General features: G+C 40.3%; 1 protein-coding gene across 1 annotated transcript in view; it reads left to right on the top strand.

Annotated features, from left to right (window-relative positions):
- Positions 1-3,156, top strand: part of Pah (phenylalanine hydroxylase) — a 56,943-nt gene extending 53,787 nt beyond the window's left edge. The window contains exons 12-13 of the mRNA XM_069991509.1: positions 135-250; positions 2,333-3,156. Of these exons, the coding sequence (XP_069847610.1) occupies positions 135-250; positions 2,333-2,376 (160 nt within the window). The 3' untranslated portion in view covers positions 2,377-3,156. The remainder of the gene's footprint in view (positions 1-134; positions 251-2,332) is intronic.
- Positions 3,157-25,493: the final 22,337 nt, after the last annotated feature.

Below are 25,493 nucleotides of genomic sequence, written 5' to 3'. Positions count from 1 at the left end.
AATTTAAAAAACACCCCCATTCCATCTCTCAGCCCTGGTTGCAGAAGTCCCTATAGGTGAATAGTGAAGGAAAATGCTGAATTTGTTTTTGTTCCAAATGTGCCCTCAACCCAAACCTTTGGTCTTGCTTTCAGGAACTTTGCTGCAACAATTCCTAGACCCTTCTCCGTTCACTATGACCCATATACCCAAAGAGTTGAGGTACTGGACAACACTCAGCAGCTGAAGATTTTGGCTGATTCTATCAACAGTAAGTAGAGATAATCTTCCCCCACAAAGCCAGGTTTACTGAGACACACAGAGCATTTTCTTACCTTTGCTCTAAGAACAAGAAGAATATTCATTAAATAGTAAGCCAACGGAACACATTTCCATTTAAGCCAGAGAAGTTCACTGGGGGAGTACTGGGAATAAAAGGTCAGAGTTACCTTGAGTATTCTTTCTGAAATCTCAGATCCTACTACTATCCCCTTTTCAACCTGGCCCTGCCACTCTCAGATAGCTCACCAAATCTTTTCCTTTAGTGTCCAGTTGACACCAGTCTGCCTAAAATCTCCTTCTCCTAAAAGCTAGACTTTTATTTAGCTTATCTATCTCCTTCCTACTCTTCCTGGATAATGTATATTATAATAACTACCTTTAAAAAGTCACCAGGTTATCTTGTTCCTTACCAAACTTTCTCTAGCCTTTAAAGTTACTCTCTGGTGATACTGGTCAACCTGGTGTTTTCAAGTCTGCTCTCCTGGCCTTTCTCTATATAGTCCTTCCTATTTAAAACACTCTCTCTCCCATTTAGAGACATCCAAGAGAAAATCGCTCCTGAAGTCTTGCATAGACATCTCTTGTTATAAGGAGACTGGCTTGGATATCTTTCCCATGTTTTTACATTCTAACAGATTCTTTTCACAGAGGATTCATTATTGTATTATTTTTATAATTGCTTACTTGTCTGTCTCCCCAACTAGACCAGATCAGAGACCCATGTCAGATTAGCTGTCAAATCCTCAGCACCTATCCCTATTCCCAAGAATTCTATCAAGGATTCAAGTACTATTAGATAAATGGATGAATCAACCAATGTGGGGAGTGCATACAGGAAGACAATCTTCGCCAGAGAGGAGTTTCTAGCTTACGCAATGCCAGAGTCCAAACAGAGAGCCTGTGATCTCTAATATTGCCTCTGACACATACAACTGTCTGGCCTTGGTTATTATGACTATTCCACATTAGACATAGCCTTTTGAAAAATCCCAAAGCTAAGTCACCCCCCCCCCCCCCGCACCCCATAGACCTGCAATAGACGTGTTTTCTCCCTGAAGGATTCAACCAAGTGATCCAAGTGGCTATTTGGCAGTTGTGGGGCTTGAACTCAGGGCCTGGGCACTGTCCCTGACCTTTTCTGCTCAAGGCTAGCACTCTACGACTTTGAGCCACAGCCCCACTTCTAATTTTCTAGTGGTTAATTGGAGGTAAAAGTCTTGCAGACTTTCCTGCCTGGGATGGCTTCAAGCCATAATCCTCAGCTCTCTTCCTCCTGAATAGCTAGGATTAATTAAAGGCATGAGCCACTAGTGCTTGACAGTAGCATATATATATTTCTTAAGATCACAGAATAACAAATTTAGGAATTGAAGTGTCCTTAAGGCTATGTGACTTAAGTCATGTCTCCTCACTGTTCCATATTTGTTTTCTCATCAATCTCCAAGGCCTCTTCTCTTTCTATAAAGAATCTATATCCTGGGGCTCTTTGTTGTGTGACTAGATGCCACCATAGTTCATGGGTCTGACAATCTACTAGATTGAGTTACCCGCTGAGATCATGTATTCTCAAACTAATGTATTCTCAAACAGAACCACTTGGAAAATTGGGGGAAAAAGCAACAATCTGGAGTTATAACCCTAGACTAAATGTATAACATTGGTACAAAAGCTTGGGGATTGGTATTCGTAATAAGATTTCAGGTGATTCCCACACAAAAGATTCAAATATGTCACACTTTTAGGTTTCGCAGCTGAGCTACTTAAAACTTCTGTGAGTGTTCTATAAAAAAAAAAAAAGAAACAGAGTAGTTGGGATTTGCCTGCAAAATAGAGTGCTCAGAGAAAGCCGTGAAGTCCTACTAGAAACAGCCTATAGAAAGAGGAAGTCAATACACTAATAACTCCAGCATTTCCTGGAAAATACTACAACTACTCCAATCCTAGTCTATGTCTTGAAGCGAAGGAGACAAATGGCTGAGGTATGCACATCACTGATGCCCTAGAACTCTATACTTGAAGGGTGTTTCTTCATTATATTAATGTCCTGTTTAAATGATGTTCTTTGTTGCAGGTGAAGTTGGAATCCTTTGCAACGCTCTCCAGAAAATAAAGTAAATTCAGCAACAGAGCTTGATCTGACAACTGAGAATCTGCAGCTAGAAATCCAACTCCTTCTTGTATCTGGAAAAACTTTGATAGAAAAATCTTATATTGAAATAGCAGCTTTAAGTCCTTTTTGAAACAAAATGGAAGGTCACCAAATGAATCAAAATAATCCGAAGTGACAGTCTATTAATATTTAACCAAAGCATAATGATGGGTATTTTAGAGTCAGTCTTGATTTAGATATGGTAATCTTACTCTCAATGTAGCTATAATTACAATCTCTCACATTTCACATTTCAGGTTAATTAAAATTTGTGAAGCCTTATATATGCTCTTATTATCTTCCATAAAAAATTCCTAATAGAACATGTATGATTAAGTGTAAAACACTTGACACTTATTGGACTTGAACTTTTTGGTTTACTCAAACTCTACAAAGTTCAGTTTCTATTTGCATTGACATGATTCCAATTACTCCTTTGCTATTGTGCCTATGTAAATCTCATTTAATTTGAGAGCACATTAAAATAGTTGCAAACAATAAAGTTTTATAACATCATAAAATACATTTAATTTATTAGATTGTAATCATAAATACTGCTCTGTGAGACATTAGAACTTCCCACCTGGTCCTCACAACTTCCAATGCCATTTTGCAATTATTTGTCAAGTCTGGGGAACATTTTGAAGACATTTATGATTTCAGCAGATGTTAACTAATGACATAATTGGAAGATATTCAGTACATATTCATTGAATAAATAAGTGAATGCATAATTAAACAGCAAATCCAGTCCAAAGCGAGACTTTTATTTATGTTGGAATTCTATTTATGGTTATAAAATTGTACAGTTTCAAATGCTTCTTGAGATTAAATATTCCTCTCATCACCATAGAAATATATGAGCTGGATAATTTTGTGGCCTGAAAGAGTAATCAAAGGCTCAAATGTCCATCCCATTGTACGGGTTTATTGAGATAATCAGTCCATACATATAACTATGTATGGACTGATTTTCACTTTTATTGATTGTGAAATTCATGGGAACACAGGGATATCTGAGATACAGTGGTGAGAATACCAGTCTTTAATGTTATGATTTATTCTAATTTACATCTTTTGGAAATAGTTATTAATAGTTAAAGGATTTGCATAGTGCTTCTTCAAGTGTAGCTCTGAGATCACCTGCAGCATCAACCTGGGCTTTGGCCCAGCTCCCCACCAACTAGAATCTTGTGGATGGGCTCCAAGGACCTGTATTTTTATGTATGCCTGGTTCTTTTATAGACTACTCAAAAGTGAATTTGTTAGGCCCACTGAGTTTGAGAATATCTGATGTCCAGTGGTTGGTCTGCTACTTTTTGAAGAGGTCACCTGGGAAATGGCACTTTCTGTAGATTTCAGTATTTTCTGTAATTTGAGAGAATTATATGATGTAAGTCATGGTCTTTTTCAGCTTTGACATACAATTCAAATGATCTCATATCTTTTTTTTTTTTTTTTTGAGTCCGGTTGTGGTGCTTCAACTCTGGGCCTGGGTGCTGTCCCTCAGCTCTTCAGCTCAAGGCGAGCGCTCTACCACTTGAGCCACGGTGCCACTTCTGGCTTTTTTCTTTTTGCTTATGTGGTGCTGAGGAATTGAACCCAGGGCCTAATGCATGCAAGGCAAGCGCTCTACCACTGAGCCACCTTCCCAGCCCCTCTCATATCTTTAGATAGCTGATTCACTAATATTTTGAAAGAAAGCCTGCTTGAAGATGTCATCTGAGTGGAAAGAGTGATTTTTTTCTGAATGACTCTGAGGTTCCTTGCTCTGGAGTTTGGATTTTCATGTCTTATTTCTGTTTCAGCCTTTTCGAACCCAATCATTTAAAAAGTAGAAATGGGCCTGGTATTCCTCCCCACACCCAAAATTCTGCCAAGGGACTACCTTTATATTCCCTTATTTCACAGTTAAAGCAATTGTCACTGGAATCTAAATAGTATTGAGTACTTTAGGTAGAGATTTTTGAATAGTGATGTTAGTCTTATTAAAGACATCTTAATATGTTTGAGTTTAAATTTTAGGGTTTTTATTTTCATTGAAAGGAATCATTTACTGAATCACTTGGGAGATAGAGACCAAAGGAGAGTTCAGTCTATCAAGGCTAGCTTGAATGACATTGCAAGATATCTCCAAAAAGAGATGAAATACTGAGCGAAAGGTAAAATTGGAAGGTGTAACATAACAGTATGCTGCTTAGTTCGTGGATACTTTTTTTTAGCCCTAGGTCTGAATATATTTTCAATGTGCTAATATTACTATTTGATTTTAACTAATGAGCCATTTTCTGGAAACAGTCATTATACTTCACTGATAGATGATCCTGCTAAGTACAAACAAAAGAAGTAAATAAACCGACATTGCAGTTGTGGGGCATTAGTATTCAGTATGTCTTTGAAAGGAAGGAATCTAAATTTTAATTCTAGGTTTTTAAGTTCTATAATTTAGCTGGGTTCTAACAAATCTACCCATAAAACATTAGTTTTATGAAAACAGGGACCTTTAGTTTTTATCTCTGCAACTCTTAGCACTGAGCACATAGTAGGTGCTCAACAATGTACAACCATTCTGATTGGGCATACTGGCATGAAATATAGTGAAGGTTGTCTTATAAACTATTTTATAAGGAAAAGTTAAAAAAAAACTGTAATTTTCAATGCTTCTGAAAGCATTGAAAAATTGTACACTAGAGGGCTGGGAAGGTGGCTCAATGGTAGAGCGCTTGCCTTGCATGCCTGAGGCCCTGGGTTCGATTCCTCAGCACCACATAAACAAAAAGAAAAAAGCTGGAAGTGGCACTGTGGCTCAAGTGGTAGAGTGCTAGCCTTGAGCTGAGGCGCTGAGGGACAGAGCCCAGGCCCAGAGTTCAGGTCCCACGACCGGACCCCAAAAAAAAAAAGAAAAAAGAAAAATTGTACACTAGAATATGTCTAGTTAGTTTGCATTTAACTATAGTGCTTGTAAATGTTTGCTTAACAAAGGGAAATATTGCACCTATGAAATTTCCCAGTTGTCCACCATGAGGCTGAAATATTCTAAAAGCAGCCTTTCCTATCAGTAGTATGAAGATCACAGAAGTGACAAAATTAGAAAGCCTAAAAAGCTTTGCAAGGAAAGAGAGAAAAAACATGTAAGTTTTCCAGTAGAGGTTGAACTCCCTAGAAATAGATGCATGGTCTAGCCAATGTATTTCCTATGATGTTTCAAAACCTGTAACCCATAGGAGGTTTGATATGTGCTGGTAAGAACTCTAATTCTGTTAAGACACAGATTATCTTCTCATTTGTAGCAAGCACAATTGCCATAAAAAAAAATAAGGTCAGAGTGATAAGTAATTGCAGAGAAGGATTCTAGTTCTATAGCCTAAACATGACCTTTCCATAAAATGTTATTTGTAATTGTTTGGTTATTCTTTAACAATATTTGCTTTGGACGCTTCTTACACATTGCTTCTCTTATGACAATAATAAATACTAGAAAAATCCATCAAAAATTTAGAAAATGATAAGGGGTGACATTAGTAGGTAGTGGAGTTGGATACAGATTCCACCACGCATGCACGCACGCATGCGCACGCACACACACACACACACACTCTCTCACAATACCCCAAATAGTTACCTATGGTGATGGGTATAGAAAGGATGATGGGCCCACTAAGGACTGGTAGTAATGCACTGATAAGAAACATGGATGATGAGCACACAGTGAATATTTCTTTGTATTTCTGGCATTGAGCTAAATGGAGCTGGCTTGGAAGAGAGAAAGATACAGAGAGCTATTGACGACAGTCATGTAGTGACCATGGTTTCCAGGGGCCAGATCTAGCATCAGCTCAGGGGACCCCACTGCCTGGGATTCCTTTGTACCTCCAGACCTGATAAACCTCAGACCCAGGCTCCATGGCCCTTGCACAGGTGCCACGTACTGATAACCACTACCAGTGTAAGTGTGCTCACAGGTGAGTGCCAAAAGGCATCTTCTTGGCCACAGAATTCCTAGCGGGTGAAAAAGTCAGGATGTTGCCGGAGATGAAACCACTCAATAGATCTCAACAGCTCTCATTATCCATTGTTGCTCTGGTAAGTATCCTTGCAGCCTTCATCAATGTTGACAGAGCCCCATGGAGACTATCCTGCCGCACTCTCCCTGAAGCCAGAGGTGTTGCTCCCTGGTCAGCCAGCACCTTTACTTCATGCTCACCCATGGGGGTGAGCATCAAACCAGTCTAAACTCTGAAAGGAAGGATGAATTCACCAAACACGTATATAGCAGCAGAAGACAATAAGAAACATGAAATAACACTACAACAAAAGAACACAGGCCCAGTGTGGTGGCTCACACCTATAATCCCAACTACTCAAGAGGTAGCATTGGAACGATTGTGGCTCGAGGACATCCCTGACAAAAATTAATTAGTACCCATTTCAACAAACAACTGCTAATGTGGTAGGGTATAGGTAAAAAGTTTGAAGTCTGCGGCCAACCATGGGTAAAAAGTATTAGACCCTATCTAAAAAATAACTAGGTATATGGATCAAGTGGTAGAGCACCTGCCTTGTAAGCATAAGGTCTTGACTTAAAAACTGAGTACCACAAAAATTAGAGCACAATGATTTTCCAGTAACCAGCTCCAAAGAAATGGAAATCTATGAATTGCCTGACAAAGAAATAAAAAAAAATAATTGCTTGAAGAAAGCCAAAGGAGTGTAAAGGAAACAAGCTAATACTGAATAAAATCAGAGAAATTCAGATTCATTTCAGAGTCATTTATTGTTTCAGAGTCCAAAACAATAAAAAGAAACCAAGGGGCTGGGAAGGTGGCTCAGTGGTAGAGCGCTTGCCTTGCATGCATGAGGCCCTGGGTTAAATTCCTCAGCACCACATAAGCAAAAAGAAAAAAGCCGGAAGTGGCGCTGTGGCTCAAGTGGTAGAGCGCTAGCCTTGAGCTGAAGAGCTGAGGGACAGCACCCAGGCCCAGAGTTCAGGCCCCACGACCAGACCCCCTCCCCCCCCAAAAAAAGAAACCAAAATTTCTTGAGTTAAAAATACAATGAGTAAAAGGGCAAAGGGAGTTGAAAATACTGAGAGGAGAACTGACCAGTGAAAGAATCTGTGAACTTGAGACAAGATATTTGAAAATACACAGAGGGGAAAGAAGAAAAAATAAAAGGCAATGAAGAGTTTATGGAACAGCATCAAGAATGCTAAAATGCACATTATAAAGATTCACAAAGTAGAGAGAGGGAGAGGGAGGGAGAAAAGGGTAGACTAGGAATGGGCTAGAAATGTGGTTTAAGTGATAGATTACTTGCCTTACAAGTGCAAGGCTCTGAGTTTAATCTCTAGTACTAGCAACAACAATAACAAAAAAGCCAAGCAGAACAAAACATTTAGTACCTGAATGGCTGAAAAGTAAAACCCCTCTGTCACATATTTGCAGGCTAGAGTTTTTCTAGTCTACCCACATAGAAATTGCAGGCAAGCCAGAAAAAGTTCTTTCAGTTATTCTGGGCCTTTCATAGGTGTATAGGCAGCAACAGGTGGCTGTTTCCTTTTTTAAAAAAAGACATTATGAAGTCGTACAAGAGGGTTACAATTCCATTAAGTCTAGTTATGTATGCAATGCTTCTTGGTCATTGTCACCTGCTACCTTCATTCTCCTCCATTCTATCTCCTATCACTTGTGAGCAGACCAAGTCTGAAGCCTCACTGTTATGTCTCAGGCTGCCAGAACAGAGGCCACAGAGAACCCATTTCCCCACTAATCCTGACCAACTGCTGGCAGTTTTACTCTCGGCTGTGTGCTCCATCAACTCCTCCTGCCAGTTTTGTCCCAAGGAAAATTTAATTACCCTGTCACTTCTTTCAAGGTGGCCTTGATTGGGTCACTGATTCAAGTTCTCCTTCTGGTTGGCCCTAGTGGGCCCCTGTGGTTCCCACCAATCAAGCAAGCCCAGTCAGCTGTGGTGCCCCTAATGCCATTGCTGCTGGTGGCGCTACTTCAGGAACCATGTGCTGGCCCTGCTGCCTCTCGTCTTAAAAGGGATGAGCTCATGTGACCGAGGTAACTCCTGCCTGTTTTCACTGTTGGCTTTCTTCACTGTTGTCCACTCTACTGTGGGGTCAGGGCACCCCTCAGCCCCCCACTGTCCCTCCTACTGCTACTGTCATCTCTCTCTACTGCTTCTCTTCTTTTTTTTCCTCATGTTTTCGGCTGGTCTATGGATGATAAGAATCAAAAGAAGGCAAGGAAGAGCCCTCAAGAGATTTTATGGGGCCTGAGGTTTCAGTGTCAGAAAGCAGCCCGGGAAGGTGTCTCCCAATTGCTCACAAAATAAGCTGCTGAGTAGCCTGCTTGTATAACCAGAGGGTTGTGAGAAGGGCATCTGCACCAATTACACAGTCTCCTCATGCAAATGAAGGATTGTGTTTGTCCTATTACAGAGCCCCCCCTATTACCAGTCTTGCCAGTCATTTATGCAAATGAAGGACTATGTTTGTACCGGTAACAAGCTTGCTGAGAGGCTACCAGGGAAAGAAGCGTTCCCCTCTGGCCTGGGTGGAAGTGGTTACTTTGATGCAAAAAGTCTGGTGTTAAGTTGCTTGCTCAGGAATCAAAGTTATTCTTTGGATTCAGAGGCCAGTGCCAGCATGAAGGCAACCAAGCTACCTGGTTCTGTGTGTGTGTGTGTGTGTGTGTGTGTGTGTGTGTGTGTGTGTGTGTGTGTGTGTGTGTGTGTGTGTGTATGTGTGTGTGTGTGTGTGTGAATGTGTGTGTTGGTCCTAGGGCTTGAACTCAGAGCCAGGGCTCTATCTCTGAGCTTTTGTGCTCAAAGCTAGTGTTCTACCACTTGAACCACAACTCCACCTCTGTTTTTTTTTGTGTTTAATTGAAGAGTCTCGTAGACTTTCCTGCCAGGGCTGGCTTTGGACTGTGATCCTTAAGATCTCAGCTTCTTGACTAGCTAGGATCACAAGTCTGAGCCACTTAAACCTGGTTTCCTGGCTGCTAATCCTTTGCTCAAGGCAGCAGAATGCCTAGGATGTCCTAGCAATTATCAATGAGGGAATTAAGTCTTCCCAGCTTCCAACCTCTCTGGCGCATTAAAAATAAAAACATACTTTCAAATAGGTGCTTACAAGAAAGGCTTATCAGTAACAGTGCTTTGATAGTATTCAATAGTGCTCTAACAATGCTTAATTTCTGTCCCAGAAATCTAGGAGAGGTGTGTCCCTATCATTTGTTTTACAACTCTGAACTCCCATAGGCTCTCAGCCCCTACAAATAAAGGAAAAATGGTGAGAAAAACCAATGAGTAGTGTAAACACTCTTTTCTGTTTTGCTCTATCAGTAAATAAAGTCCATATGAATGATGGGTTAAAAAAGACTATTGCAACAACGAGATGTACAAACGACCTTTAAAGTTCAGTCTTTAAGTTTGAAAAATGAACTTTACAACTTTGGTGGGGGGAGGAGGAGATGGGAAGGGATGGGAAGGGGAAACAAAGAAGGAGGCAACAATGCTTGATAAGAAATGTACTCATTACCTTGCCCATGTAATTGTAACCCCTCTGTACAGTATTTTCACAATACAAAAAAGACTACCTAGCTAATTAATAGATGCATTTCAAGTTAAACTTCATTTTACATTTAATAAAAATTTATAAATTCCAGGAGATGGAAATAAGAATTTTTTCTCTGCTGTTTTTGCTTTGTTTTCATGTTGTCTTATTTGTTTATCTGTCTTTGGGAAGGTAAAGGGATACAGAAGTAGAGGGTCAAAGAGTGAACAAATCAGCAGTGGTACTCACTAGATACTGTGTTGATAATGAACTATAAAATTTGTGGGTGGGAATGGGAGAGAAAAATTGGAAGAGAGCATGGGAAGGGGTAATATTGGCTAACAAGGAATGTACTCTTTACCTGACTTATGTAATTGTAACCACTCTGTACATCACCTTTACAATAAAAAATTTTAATTAAAAAGTTTGTGAATTGTGTAACAAGAATATTTTCAAATATTACTTGAACCATAAGGAATATTTTAACTCTTAGAATCTTATAAGCCACAGCACACTTGAAAGATAGATTTACTTTCATTTGTATTCATATTATGCTGCTGCAAAGATCAGCAAAATGCTTTGAGGAATAAATACAATGAATTGTAATAAACTTCTTGGTGTTACTTATATGTAATGGAAATGGAATTTGAGAAAAAGGGAGGATGTAAAATATCTACACATTTTAAAAATGCCACTCACAATTTTGACTAGATTCTTGTAAAATATAAAATTGCAAAAAATTTAGATTTTAGTGCATACTTGCAGTAAAATAATGTAAGCCTGAGGGTGAAGTTCAGTGGTAGAAGGTTGCCTAGCACACCCAAGGCCTTGGGTTCAATCCTGAGCAACACACACACACACACACACACACACACACACACACACACACAGACTGCTGGGCTTCACTGCAAGATTTTGCACAGATCTCTAGCTTCCTTGTAAAGTGTCTTTTCTTATCCTTTATGAGGAACACTAGAGTCCCTTGTCTGAGATGCAATCAAGCCAGAAAAATCTGCATTGGTTTAATATATCTGCCAGTTACTGAAGACAACAATAATACAGATATGTGTCTGGACAGAAAACAACACCCAAATTAGCTGCTAAGTTTGGAAGGTAGATGGTACAAAGATATTTTAGATAAAACTCTAAATTTAATAAAGGCAATAATTAGAGATCATTAGAGTTATACTTTTATTAGTCAACAGTCTTAAGAAATATTGCTAAGACCATTCCATTGTCAGCTATTTTCCAGTCCCAAAAAGTGAAGATTCATGGAATTGTGTTCTTGTTTCCTACCATGTCAATAGATACATAAAATGAAATCTCAAAAACCACACAATCTAGATCCTTACTAGAACACACAAGGTGGTCTAAGAGGCAAAATTCCTCTTAAAGGAGAAGACAGCGGAAGTGGCGCTGTGGCTCAAGTGGTAGAGCACTTGCCTTGAGCTGAAGAGCTGAGGGACAGTGCCCAGGCCCAGAGTTCAAGCCCCACAACTGCCAAAAAAAAAAAAAAAAGAAGACAGCACAGAATTATGAACTATTTGGGATGATAATTTGAGTACTAATTGAATTCTTCATATGTATATATATATACATATTATATATATTAGATGAATGTATATATGTATATATAGACATATAATTTTTCCTTGCATAGTTAGTACTAGGGTTTGAACTCAGAGCTTTGAGTTTGTTAGGCTGGTGTTCAACCATTTGAGTCATACTTCCAACCCTGCTTTTTGCTACTTATTTGGAGATAGGTTATTGTTTCCCACTCAGGCATGCACCTGAGTCTCAATCTGCCTACTTTCAGCTTCCTGCCTTTGCTGGAATTACAAGTGTGCTCCATCACATCTAGCTTCTCTTTGTGAAAATGGAGTCTACTGGACTTTCTTGTCTGAACTGAATTACAGCTGAGAGATTTCCATTCTCAGAAGAATTGATTATAGGCATGAGCCACTGATATCCAGCTCCTCATCCTATCCAAAGTGGTTTAAACTGTCCAAGTAGCTATAGACACTTTGGGTTTAGTTTCGTAGTTAACTGGATTTAAACTTTTAGAAGGATTTGAATGATGGCTACAATCTGTTTTGTCTCATAATAATTAAAGTTCAGGTTATTTACAGGAATTATACATGAAAAAAGTTTGAAAAAACTGTTTTTTTTGATTCACTATGTTGAGAGGGAACAGAAAGTTACATTTTCAGAGAGAGAGAGAGAGAGAAAGAGAGAGAGAGAGAGAGAGAGAGAGAGAGAGAGAGAGAGAGAGAGAGAAGAGAGAGAGAGAGAGAGAGAGAGAGAGAGAGAGAGAGAGAGAGAGAGAGAGAGAGAGAGAGAGAGAGAGAGAGAGAGAGAGTGGCTGGCACTGGGACTTGAACTCAGAGCCCAGGTGCCATCCCTCAGCTTTTTTGCTTAAAGCTAATGCTCTACCTCTTGAGCCACAGCTCCATACTGGTTTTTTGATGGTTAATTTGAGATAAGAGTCAAACAGACTTTCCTACCAAGGCTGACTTAGAACCATAATCCTCCGATCTCAGTCTCCTGAGTAGCTGGGATAACAGACATGTGCTATGGGCATCTGGCTTTCCATTCTTATTTAGATATTGTATCATATATTATGTCCAATTTCCTTATTTTAATCCTTTTTCTAAGACACATTAGAAGTGTTTTGTAGTTTCAGTAAAACAGAACCAGTAGGAAAATCAAAATGACCAGAACATCATACATTTTAAGCTTTTTGGTTTAATACAAGAGAAGGGTAAAAGTCCATATTGCTTGAAATATATGATCACTTTTTAGGTTATCACTTAAATATGTGAGGGGCATCTGTTTAGAAACATTCTCTTAGGGAGTATTTGAGATGAAAGTAGACCTTGTGTAGACTTCAGGCTGAGCTATATTTAGGGGCCCCAGGAGGAGTCTCTCTTCATTCATTTTCCAGGTTCGCGTAAGGACAAGTTGGAGGCATAAGGAGCTCTCACTTGCTTTAATGGCTCCACAAATGATTAGAAAAGACCCTAATGGAAAGATCACTGGGAGGAAATCAGCCCAGAATATGAGTCCTGACTCTTCTTTTAACTAGATCTGGCTCTTGGGATATCTGCCAGTTTCTCTATTTAAAGTGTGTGTGTGTGTGTGTGTGTGTGTGTGTGTGTGTGTGTGTGTGTGTGTGTGTGTGTGTGTGTGTGTGTGTATGTGTGTGATGGAATACAGCAATAAAGAACACAGTCTGGGATTTTAGTTCAAATGTCAGTCAGCCTTGTCACTTACCATCTAGGTGACTTGACATGTATTTTCGATATTGCGACCTTTCCCTGCCACTTAATATTCATCAGAATGGGAAGATGGGGGTGGTGCTTGCTATGGTCATCAGCCACATCAACGTTTGTAATTAAGGTGCTTTGAGCATAGTGCCTGGTACGATTACTTGTTTCTTTAGTAGTCAATGACATGACCATTGGAAAAAAAACCAGATGAGACAATGCAAAGGAAATGCTTTAAATCCTGTGGGTACTACACAAATAAATGCTAATAAAACTGCAGAGACGGTGGTTCTTTAAGTAGCAAATCACAAAACTTACCAACAAACAAGCCAAAACAAAGAAGAACAAAAATAGGCTTAACCCATAGGAGATTTATATCCAAGACCACCCCTGGGTATGACAGGTAGGACTGTATGCCACTATTCTGGGCTCTGCTGTACAATGTGTTGTTTATTTTGGCTACAACACCTCTGTTTTTGCTCATGAGATAGCTGCTGGCAAAAACTGAGGTCAAGTGCTTCCTTAGTCCCTTCCATCTAATTGACTGATGAAAGTCATGTGTTCACTTTGATATCGTTTTTTTGTTGTTATTGGTACTAGAATTTTGAATTCAGGCAAGTGTTCTACCACTTGAGTTGTATTTCTAGCCCTTCATGTTTTTTTTAAAAAAATATATTAATTACACAGGAAGGGATAGATAGATTGATAACTAGATAAGAGTCTTTTGTGTTATCCCCCAGGAGCAGTCTTGGCCTGTGATTTTTCCTATGTCCCCTGCAGAGCTGGAATTACAGCTATATACTACAACCCGTCTTATTGACTAAGATGAGATTTCTTTAACTTTTTCCCAGGCTGGCCTCAAGCCATGATCCTCCTGCTCTTTACCTCTGGACTAGTTGGGATTACAGACACCTGGATTACCGCACCTGGTCAAAAAATATTTTTTCATGGAGTACTATGCCTTGATTCCCTGAATCTGATGAGTCTGAACTGATGAGTGATGCATGGGACACTGTGACTAGGTTAAACCTATCAGCATGTAGCCTCTGAAACTAGAGATGTGATTCATACAATGTTTTAGTCAGGGTCCCAACAGAAAGCAGATGCCATATTAATGTAATGAGGAATACGTTGTATAAGTGACTATTGATGAAGCATGAACCAAGATCAGGGAGGCAGACCAGAGATGGTGCAGCACCTGCAGGCTGCCAACGATAGAAAGCCAACATTGCCCTGAGCTTGAAGAGTAAGAAGCTGTTAACAGAGCATCTGCATAGACATTTGGATAGAGAAAGCTTCCCAGAAGTACCCTTGTCCATTCGTGGAGGAGAACTGTCTACTCACAGCTACCTGGCAAAGGACCACATTGAAAGGTAGTCAAGCTCACTCTGCAAGCCATAGGGGGCCACTAATACCACCAAGGGCATAGCTGTCACCAAAATGAGACAGAGTTGAGAAGGACGAAAGGGACAGATGAAATGCTGAGCACCAGTGGGCAAGGGGGTCTACGTGGTGGGAACAGTAGAAATGGGGGAGTGACCTACCCCCCACCCCCCGCCCCACCAAACTGCATCTCAGTAAAGAGAAAGGGAGGAAAGGCTGGTATCCTTGGTCAAAACAAAATTGTTGTTCCCTTTTCAGATATAAACTGTCTAACATTGTAGACATCCTTAATTGGTAAAGTAAAAAATTCATCCTCCAGGGATCAAGGCAAAGAGATAGCAAAGGGCTGAGCCTCCAGTGCTTGATGAGGGATTCAGGGAAAGGCAGATGTCCTGACCTTTTCAGGGAAAAGTGAAGAAATCTGTTCCCAGGAGGGACTGTGAGGGAAGTGGCTGTTCCTTCTGGAAGGCCAGAGAAGGCAAGCTTAATGAGGTCTAAGCCAGTTAGTTACATGGTGTCATTTACTGAGTGTTGTTGGCTGCCTTGAAATGTTTCAAAGCTTTTTTTTTCTTTTTTAACACCACATGATTAGTAGGAAAAGGAGATTTGGATGTTACGATCTTTCCAAAGGAAGTTTGACTACAGTTAGTAACAGAGAAAAATACTCTTCATGGAAAGTCTCATGTTTCTGTGCAAAGTGGTGCATCCCAAGTCAGAATTTACACAATGTGTTATTGTCTAGCATAGGAGGATCATCAAATTAGTTCAGAACTACATGCCAAGATAAGAAAACCTGGTCCCTAAGGAACTCCAAAAGGCCCCATGATCGAAGGCCATCACCAAGGGCGAGGGGAGTCTGCCTGTGGTTTCCACCATGTTAGAAATGTTGAGAATTTTTTAAAAAAGCAGAAAACAACAAACCACTGAGCTATGCATTAGTGGCTCACACCTGTAATCCTGGCTACTCAGGAGGCTGAGATCTGAGGATCGTGATTCAAAACCAGCCCAGGCAGGGAAGCCCATGAGACTATCATCTCCAATGACCCACCCAAAAGCCAGCAAGGGCCCAGACTCATCTACCTCACAGCAATTAAAATCAGGATCTTTCTCAGTGAGGTCCAGGTAGCTTTTAAAAAGGAGCCCAAGTGATACTTGTATGTTGCCATATGGGAAGAGCAGCTGGCAGAGACAGTATTGCAATAGGCTCCTTGCCACAGGGAACTGTTTGGATTTTATATTGTCTGTTTTAGATAAGATCTACTATACCGCCAGGATTGACCTCAAACTTAACAGTCTTCTGGCTCACTTTCTGAGTGCTAGGATTACAGGTATATGTTACCACACCTGCATCTTTTAGCCAAATTTTGAATCCATATAATAGAAGGGTTAAGGATAGAGGTTAAGGATAGAGATAAGGATGGTTGGGATGAATTCTGAGTCAACTCATGGCCTACCTGACTTTGGGAAAGCAGATTAAAAACATTATTTATTTATTTATGTATTTAACTGATCCTGGGTTATGGATTCTGTCACTAAACTTCTTTTGCTCAAGGCTAGAGCTTATTTTTTTTTCTGGGTAATGGAAGAGAAGAATCTCATACTTTCCTGTTCAGGCTGGCTTCAAACAGTGATCCCCAAGGTATCATACTTCTGAGTAGCTAGTAGTATGGGGATGAGCTACCAACTACTGGCTTGATTAATGCTTTGGGGGCTTATTTTCAACATGAGTAAATGGAAGCAACAATAGGGATTAGCACATGGGTTATTTTGAGCATTAATTTAGGAAATCTTTATGAACACCCTAATGGTCCACAAACCAAATGCACATTGTTAGCTGTCTAGACTTAAACCAACTGGAAGTACCACCAGGGTTCTTAAGTTTCTCTCAACTGGCTTTGTAAGTGTCCTCTGTCATGGGAATGAGGGAGGGAGATGTTTTGTGGGATGTTTTGGTCCCTTCTAACTCAGCATTCATGGCTGATTTCTTTGCAAGGCATTAACAATGAAAATGGCTTCCATTTATATAATCAATAGATTCTATGGATTGGTGCATCTTAATAGGTACTTTACATTTTCTCTAACTCTGAGAGGATTTCCATAGAAATAGGATGCATTCCTTTAATGGAAAGAGGAATGTTGAGCAAATACACTCATTACACTAAGTGTACATATGAAAAAACCAGTTAAGGAAAGTGGGGGAGATGAAGGGGATGGGACAGATGTGGGGAGAGAATGATGGAAAGGCTGACTGATAATGTATGTACACATCAATGGACATGTTCAATTGAAGCCCCTTTGCACATCTACTTGAAGGTAACAGTAAAAAAGGGGTGAAGAAACATAATACCTCCCCCACTTTACTAATGAAAATTCTTTGGCACAGAGAAGGTTACCACTTTCCTAAGTTTATCCAGTCAGATGATTGACTAAGAATTCAAACCAAGATGTTCCTGGCTTTAAAGCTCCAGTTTTGCCAATCAGGCCATGCATTTGTTGGTTTGTTTGTTTTTGTCTCTGATGACATCCCTTAACTTTAAGCTTGTTCTAACTACTTCTCTGGGGGGGGAAATAACATCTTACTCTAAGCAAATGAAACCATGTCATAGGGGTGAAGCCTTTGTAGAAAGTGTATTTATTCCTAGCCAGGCATGGGTGGCTCATGCCTATAATCCTAGCTAATCAGGAGGCTGAGATCTGAGGATCAGGGCTCAAAGCCAGTCCTGGGCAGGAAAAGTCCGTGAGATACTTACCGTCAATAAACTACTCAGAAAAAGCCAGAAGTAGCGCTGTGGCTCTAGAGGTAGAACACTAGCATTGGTTAGCTGACTTCGCTTGGGGAACTAACTGTCCAGCACCTGTGAGTCTTGGTGCTAGTTGAGACCTTTGTAAATGTCATGAGCGTATCCTCCTTCCTTCATGAAGGCTGACACTTTCCAGAAAACAAGTTTCCCAGACAGATCACCTGGAACTTTATGTAGTTTGGCAGCAGTTCCTTGAGCAACCCCTTCAAGAGCCTTTTCTTTTTGGAAAACAACCAGCTATTCATTTATTCTGCAAATGTTTATCAATCACCTACTGCATTCCCATCTGGGCAGTGTTCTAAGCAGAGAATACGGAAATGAACAATGATTGTATTTTCACACAAGAGCTTAGAGAGACTTACTATCCCTTTGCCTGAAGACACCTATCTTTATACTTGATGTTTGATTGAGGAGCGCTTCTTAAATTATGTACAGCTATTCCTCACTTACAAATATGTTTGCTTCAGTTTCTTGGCACTGTATCTGTGGGAAGAGAGAGTTGGGCTTCTAGGTTTCTGGTTGAGGCCTTTCTATTCACCAGGGGGCAGCACTCACTTGCACAGAAAAGTACCTAGAAGGGATGGCTTTGCTTTCTGAGCTCTTAGCTTTCAAACATAAAAGCCTTTGGAGTAGCCTTTTTCCAAACTATTGGCCCAGAAGTGTACTGCCTCTATTCCACCTAAACTAGTATACATGTACCAGTCTTTGAAAATGATTTTCTCAAGGAAAAGATCCTGTCAGTGTTGTAGGAAAAAAAGGAAGAATTAAAACTGATTTAAAGGAAGAGAAAATAAACTTGAACAATGGGACTAAAGATGAGACATGAAATATGTACTTTGAGGTAGAATTTTAATTTATATTCATGGGTCATTTTTTAAGGTATCAGTCCAGAAATGGTGGTACATGCTTGGAATCCTGGCTGCTTAGGAAGCACAGGCAGGAAGATTGTAAATTTGTAGTTTTATCTGGTAGCTACAAATAAAACAAATATACTTGATATAAACTGCCCAACTAAAATGATGTTCATTGTATGAAATCGTTTTTTTTTGTAATTATCTATATGTAAGCTTGAGTTGACATTAGCTTATGTAACTTTTTAAGGATCAATTTAGCATTTTAAAAACCTCACCTGTTTTAAATAAGTAAAATATGTATTAATATGCTATAAGGTCCACTTTGTCAAGCAGCATTTCACTCTGTAATTATTTTTTCTTAAGAAATTATATTGGAGACAATTTTCTGTTTAAGGGAGCTAGATTTTTTTTATTTTAAGGGAGCTAGATTTTAAAAGTGAGTTTTACTCTAAGAGAGTACTTTTCTGATACTAGAAAATGCTATTGTCTCTAAGAAAAAATACCATTGTTTTGAACAGGACATAAATATCAAGGTGGCCTAATGGTTTTTAGTCTGATTGGTAGACAAAGGTAAAATGAAGTCAGAACTAAGCCAGAAGTTAATAAGTACTGCTACACTACTGAAGAGACCTCTGTGTGGAGAATTTTATGCCAATCAACAGACAGATTAGACAGATTAAACATGGTGAAGCCCCCATCCAAAGCATGAGCTGTGATATCACATATACATCACATAATATGGCATAACCAAACAAATGCTTTTTCCATTATTTTCTCAATTTCCACCTTGGGCAGAAAGAACAAATTTGCTGGGAGACTTAAATTCCAACTATTTATTTTCTTTATTGCAACTTAGTAATAAAATACAAATTGCAAAGGCAGCTGGAGTTCATCTATTTGATAAATATTTATTGCAATATTGACTTGGAATATTACTTGGCAATGTCCCTGCAGCTGTACTAAGACAGACACAATTTCTGATGTGATGGAACACAGATTCTGTTCATTACAAAGCTTCATCAGGGAGACGGAAGCCTTGGGAGAGCAGCACCCAGATACACAATTCCAGAGCCTAATGTTCACAGTACTCCTGGGACCCACCTTGTTCTAACGCCTGTGTGGGAGGAAACTAACCCACAAAATGAGACTTTACAAAATGTTTCTCTTTATGCTTCTCCCGCTCCTGCCCCACCCTTCTATTCCAAGCAATAATCTTTGGCAAGAATAGAGAATACAACCCAGAAAACTTCCATGGAGTGCACCTGCCCTGTTCATTTATTCATTCACTCTTCCATTCATCATTCGTTCATACATACAGACTGGCTTTAGACTGTGTAGAAAGAGTTTTTCTGAAATCATCATGAATGTCTTCTTTGCATAACTTGTTGCTGAGAGCTCTTTCACGAATGCTTGAGGAATTCATTGCTTTGTATTTCAATCCCTTTGGCACTATTCAGGAAGGGAGGTTAAGTCTTGGATCTAACCCAAATGTTATTATCTATCACAAATAGATATAATCTTAAGTATTTAAATAGAGAGAATTTGCATATCTCCAATTTTTCAGCCAGTTACATACATTGGAAATATGATATGTCGACAGATAATAAGAACTAAGGCTGGAAGCTACCTTGAATTTTTCTCATTATAGATAATAAGGAACAATCCCAGAGCCAGGGAAATAATATGAATCAAATATTATGAAATGGATTTTGTACAAAACCCCAGTGGCTATACCACTGACATTCTCATTCTCAATTTTCCTAGATTGACTACTAACACTACTGGCAAACAAAATTAGAGTGGTTTCATTTAGTAGCAAAATTAAAGATACACACACACACACACACACACACACACACACACACACACACACACACACACACACACACACACACACAATCCAGAGGTTGTACAGAAATGTTTGAGATATAGAAACAAAAAAATGTCTTGGGGAAGTGGTGCTGTGGCTCAAGCGGTAGAGCGCTCGCCTTGAGCTGAAAAGTGCAGGGACAGCGCCCAAGCCCAGAATTCAAGCCCCATGACCGACCAAAAAAAATGTCTTGGCTTTAAAATATAAAAGTAAAATAACAATATTAAAATTAATATTTATATGCCTACAAAAAGTAACACCTTACCTAACCAACTGCAATGGGTTATCCTTTCTTTTGTAGTTTGTTATGTTTAGTTTACAATGTGGAATATGGACGATTTTAACACTCAAAGGATTTGTAGATCCCACAAGAAAAGGAGTGCCTAGCAGACTGAACAAAATGGCAGCACCAAAGCTTTCTGACAGCCATGGTGAGTGAGCAAAGTGCCAACTTGCCTGCCTGGGCTGATGTGCTCATTGTCTACAGAAGACAGTCACAGCTGGGTGCTGGTGGCTCAAGCCTGTAATCCCAGCTACTCAGGAGGCTGAGATGTGAGGATCATGAAACCATCCTAGACAGAAAAGTCCATGAGACTCTTAGCTCCAAGTAACCACCAAAATGCCAGAAGGAGAATGATGACCTGAGGGTCAGAGCACCAACCTTGAGTGCAAAAGGGATAGCAGCCAGGCTCTGAATTCAAGTCCCAATATCAGCACGTGTTCTCTCTCTCTCTCTCTCTCTCTCTCTCTCTCTCTCTCTCTCTCTCTCTCTCTCTCTCTCTCTCTCTCTCTCTCTCTCTCTCGTTCTCTCTCTCGCTCACTCGCTCTCTCTCTCTCTTTCTCTCTCGCTCTCTCGCTTGCTCTCTCTCGCTCTCTCTCTCACTCTCTTGCTCTCCCGCTCTTGCTCTCTCTGTCACACACACACACACACACACACACACACACACACACACACACACACACACACACACACACACACACACACACACCATCATGTCCAAGGAGATCAAGTGAATAGCATGAGCTCTTGCAGCTACACAGAAGCGTAGCCTTGACAAAAATCTTCATCGCTTTGCTTCAGCCTGAGGGTTTTGGCAGAGATGCCAGATCTGGGTCATTTGTATCTCCTTCCTTACTATGCTTGTTAAATACAGATTCATAGGCCATTTTGCAACTCTACTGCATCAGAACTGGGTTTCAAACCTGGGCATCTGTATTTTGCCTCAACCATGTTGTCGGTTAGTTTACCTCTTTCCAGTGTCATATTTAGCTCCATAGCTAGTCAACTCTAGCCCATCCAGCTAGCCAATTTGTTTCCAGGCAGTGAAGAATTATATTCAATTGACCTGTTGGCAAAGTGTGGAGATGATAAATCCAATAGTAATTTCTTTAAAAATAAAAAGGCCCTGAAATGAAAAAAAAAACCCAAAACAATAGGGCTTAGATTCTTTCCTCAGCAATAAAATTGGATCAAACAGTCCTAAGCTCTCTTGGAAGAAGGGCTGTGGGTCTGTTGGTTGATGCCAAGAGACAACTATGACAGAGGGGGAACTAAGGACAGAGAGGGGAAAGCTCACTTGGTAGAAGCTCAGGAAAAAAATCCACTGCAGCCACCACATTGTTATTCTCTCTGCTCCTTTGGCTTTTTATTTTTTAAACCTCAACACATTGTTCAAAAGAGTGGATATACGAATCTCTCTAATGTAAATGTGTACGTACCTAGCATTTTTCTAGGTACTGAGCATAAAACTTTCTCCTCACTTCAAGTGTATTTATGGTGTAGGTTAGAGCATGGCAAATCTGCTCTAATTCCTACTCTGCCACTCATAAACTGATGACCTTGGATTTCTAGGTTTCTGTTTTCATACTTGAATCCCTAGGCTCAGCTCAGCCTGTGGAATGATCATTTACATAGATATTTCATGGGTGCTCATGTCTCCGTCTTTCTACCAGTCAGTTTTTATTTATTTGGAGGTAGGCCAAGGCAAAGGCTGTCGTTCACCTTGTCTCCCCCCAGGGACTTCTGCACCCAATGACATCCACAGTCATTGAAATTTTCTCTCCAAATGACTTGCCATGTGCTCTGGCTATGGGAGAGGACCATATCACCACATCATGGCTCCAGGAAAGTCCGTGTAGCTTCCGCTTCCTCCAGGGACTAGCTGAGGAATGGCATGAGGATTCTCGCTCTCTAAACTGCTTTGGGCACATTAAGAAAAAAAAATCATTCCAGAGTCCACAGAATCCCTTTCCAAGCAGCTCCAGGGCTGAGATGAATGGTAATGAAGAACTGGAGAAAAGAAAGAGATAAAATGAGACCCCTAGAGGATGGGAGAAAGAGACCCCCGGGCAGGGATCTCTGTGTTTTGTTGTGCGTCTTTCTTTTGTTTTGTGTGTGTGTGTGTGTGTGTGTGTGTGTGTGTGTGTGTGTGTGTGTGTGTGTGACAGGATTTTGATATGTTTTCCAGCCTGGCCTAGATTTTATTTTGCTATATAACCTTAGCCAGCCTTGAATTCAAGAACTTCTTGCCTCAGTTTCCACAAGTGATGGGATTATGACTGCAAGGTGCCACACCTAGCTCATCGTGGTGGTTACTGAGGGAAAAGATGAATTCTTCCCTTCACAAACTCAATCGAAGTTTGACAAATTTGAATGAGGACATTTAAAAAAAATGAACGTGTAGATTTTATTTGGGTTTTCCCAAATGCTAAACTAATTCAGAACACCTACTATGATCACTATGATCATTAATTTAGCTAGTAATATTTTGAGTACTTGTACATTTAGCATCAGTGTGAGTCTTGAAGCTACCACATTGAACTAGCTAGTGAAGACAGGACATAAAACAGATGGCTATGACATAATTTCTGGTAATAACTGCTGTAAAGGAAAGGTAAGTAGGAAAGAAGATTGTAAAATAAAAAAAAGAGATAGTCTCCTAAAAAATGTGAGCAGGGATGACATCTTGTGTAAAAATTTGTGTGAAAGGAGAGGAGCCAACCTTGAGGTAAAGAACATTCTCCAGGAAAGAAGGACCACGCATGTTATAAAACATTTGCTGAATTAGTTCATTCTTTTTGTTTTACTGACATTTGAGAAAACTGAGGTGCAGAAGGTTTAAGTGGTATGTCCAGAACTACCCAGCAAGGAAATGGCACAGCTAGAAGGTGACTTTATCTCTATGCTTTATATTTTTACTCCAGATTATTCCAATTGCCACGCATTTTTAGGAGGGAGTCGGCACTCCTACAATTCACTTGAATCTGATTCTCTGCTACCCCCGGCCTGCTTCTCCTAAACTTCACAGCAGCTCTGAGTTCTATAATTTGATACAAATCCTTTGAGACAGAGCTTGAGATGAATGGCCCTCCGTCCATTAACGAAAAATAGCCTAGATACAAAATCCCTATGAAAAACAACTAAAAGTGGGTGCCCTAAGGTTTCTGGGTTTAGAAGTACCTGGGAACTGGTAGAACCGCTACTATATGTGTCATGGGTAAGGGTGGTGTATTCCAGATACTCAAGATGTTGCCTCCATGGCCTGACCCTCTTTCCATCCTGGGGTGAGTGGATGTGGAAGTGAGGCGGGGGGTGTCTGTGATCTCTGCCATGATAAAGGAAATATGGAGACTCAAAAGACAGCTTTTACCCAGAACTGGCCATCACCTCCTTAGCAACAATAGCCCTGTACACATTCACACACAAACATTGCACCAAAACAAGCAAAGGTCACTCTCTGTGGGCAATTCCAAGAATGATCTCAATTTTTCATAAAACAATGTTTATAAATTAGAAGGAACCCCAGAGCAGTCCGGGAATAGAAATAACCATTTTATGAGGCTTCCTGCCATTACATTATTGCTTGTTTGCTTGGAATGAACAAAATATAGTGTGCGGCTGACCTCTTTCAGAGCCAAGTGAAGATCTCCTTACAAAGCCCCCCAGGCAAGCGAGCCTGAGTTGGGAGGTGTATTTGGTTCCACGAGGGACTTCCGTCCCAGGCCTTTTAACAGGAAGCATCTTGGAGATCAAAATTGTGCCCTGTCTGCCCTTTCATCCAGCACCTAGCACTGTTACTGGCCTTGAACAAGCACTAAGGAAATGACTTTAATGGGTAGGTGAGTGAAGGCCTGGCTGAATCAATGAATAAAAGATCTGATCCTCAAGGATGGTATTAAGGAAAGAAAGATACTCAATAAGAGCTGCATACATACTAGGCTGTTACATATTAGGCTCTGTTTAGAGCTCCCATGTGATGATAGGAAAGACGATACACCTCCCTGGTGCTTCTCACCTGCTACCTGCTCTCGCTGACTTTCCTTGAAACACCCTAAGGCTCTTTATGCTTCTTCCCATAGACCCTAACAAAGGCGACTCTTCAAAGCTCCCTCAAGAATTTCCTTTCCCTGCAAAATGTCCCACTGTCTCAGTCCCCTGCATGCAACTGGCTAGCATGAAGGAAAGCATGTGAGAAGCTGAGATTGACGTCCCTCAAAAGCAAAGCATGAGAGAAAAATCTAAGTGTAGGGTGGGGTGTGTGTGGTGGGGGTGGGGAGAGACCCGGAAAGAATGACAGTGGATAAAGAGTCAGAACTTATGGCAATCACCACTGTGGGCAGCCTGATCCTAGTCTCATGTGAAAACCAAACAGATTGTGTGGAAAATCTGCCACCTACTCTGAATTCTCCTACGCAGATGCAAAGGAGCTGGGGTATTTATACACCATCTTGCCGGTCAGTGGTTGAGGGCTGTCAGTTCTCTGGCACTGTCCAGTTTTGTTGTACACGGGCTGACTGGCTGGGGGATAATTATCAGGCAAAGAGATGTGGACACCTATGTTTGGAAATTAATGGCAGTGCACAGACACCTCTAGGCTTTGAAGAATGCAATGGTTGATTGCATCTGCCACAAAAATGACTTCTCAGACGGATCTGATCATCTAAAGAGTTTCAGTGGGACAACACCCAAATGGAAATAAATCCTTCTCTTAGAAGAGGAGAGAGGAAACACGTCTGTTTTTGTTTTTGTTTTGTCTTAATGGGCAGGTGGGTCTACACTTAAATAATGCCATAGATATGAACGTTTCTTGAAACTCTGGCTGAAGAGAGTGTCACTTTCACAAAAGAGATCAATAGAAATCTCCTAGATAGTGAATAACCTCCATCAAATCTATGCCTGGCAGAATCATCCGGTACCCAGGTACCTTTCAACTACCAGAGAAATTCTGTACCTTTAACTAATAGGATCATAATTCTTAATTATTATGTTATGGTTTGCAAAGCATTTTTTGTTGTACAGAAAGTAAAAATGCTGTTAGAATCTTGGTGTAACTGGTTGCCAC

The sequence above is a fragment of the Dipodomys merriami genome, unplaced genomic scaffold, assembly GCF_024711535.1.
Source record: "Dipodomys merriami isolate MVZ:Mamm:240054 unplaced genomic scaffold, mDipMer1.0.p SCAF_10, whole genome shotgun sequence".
NCBI classification, from domain to species: domain Eukaryota; kingdom Metazoa; phylum Chordata; class Mammalia; order Rodentia; family Heteromyidae; genus Dipodomys; species Dipodomys merriami.
This window is presented reverse-complemented; position numbering and strand designations above follow the sequence as displayed.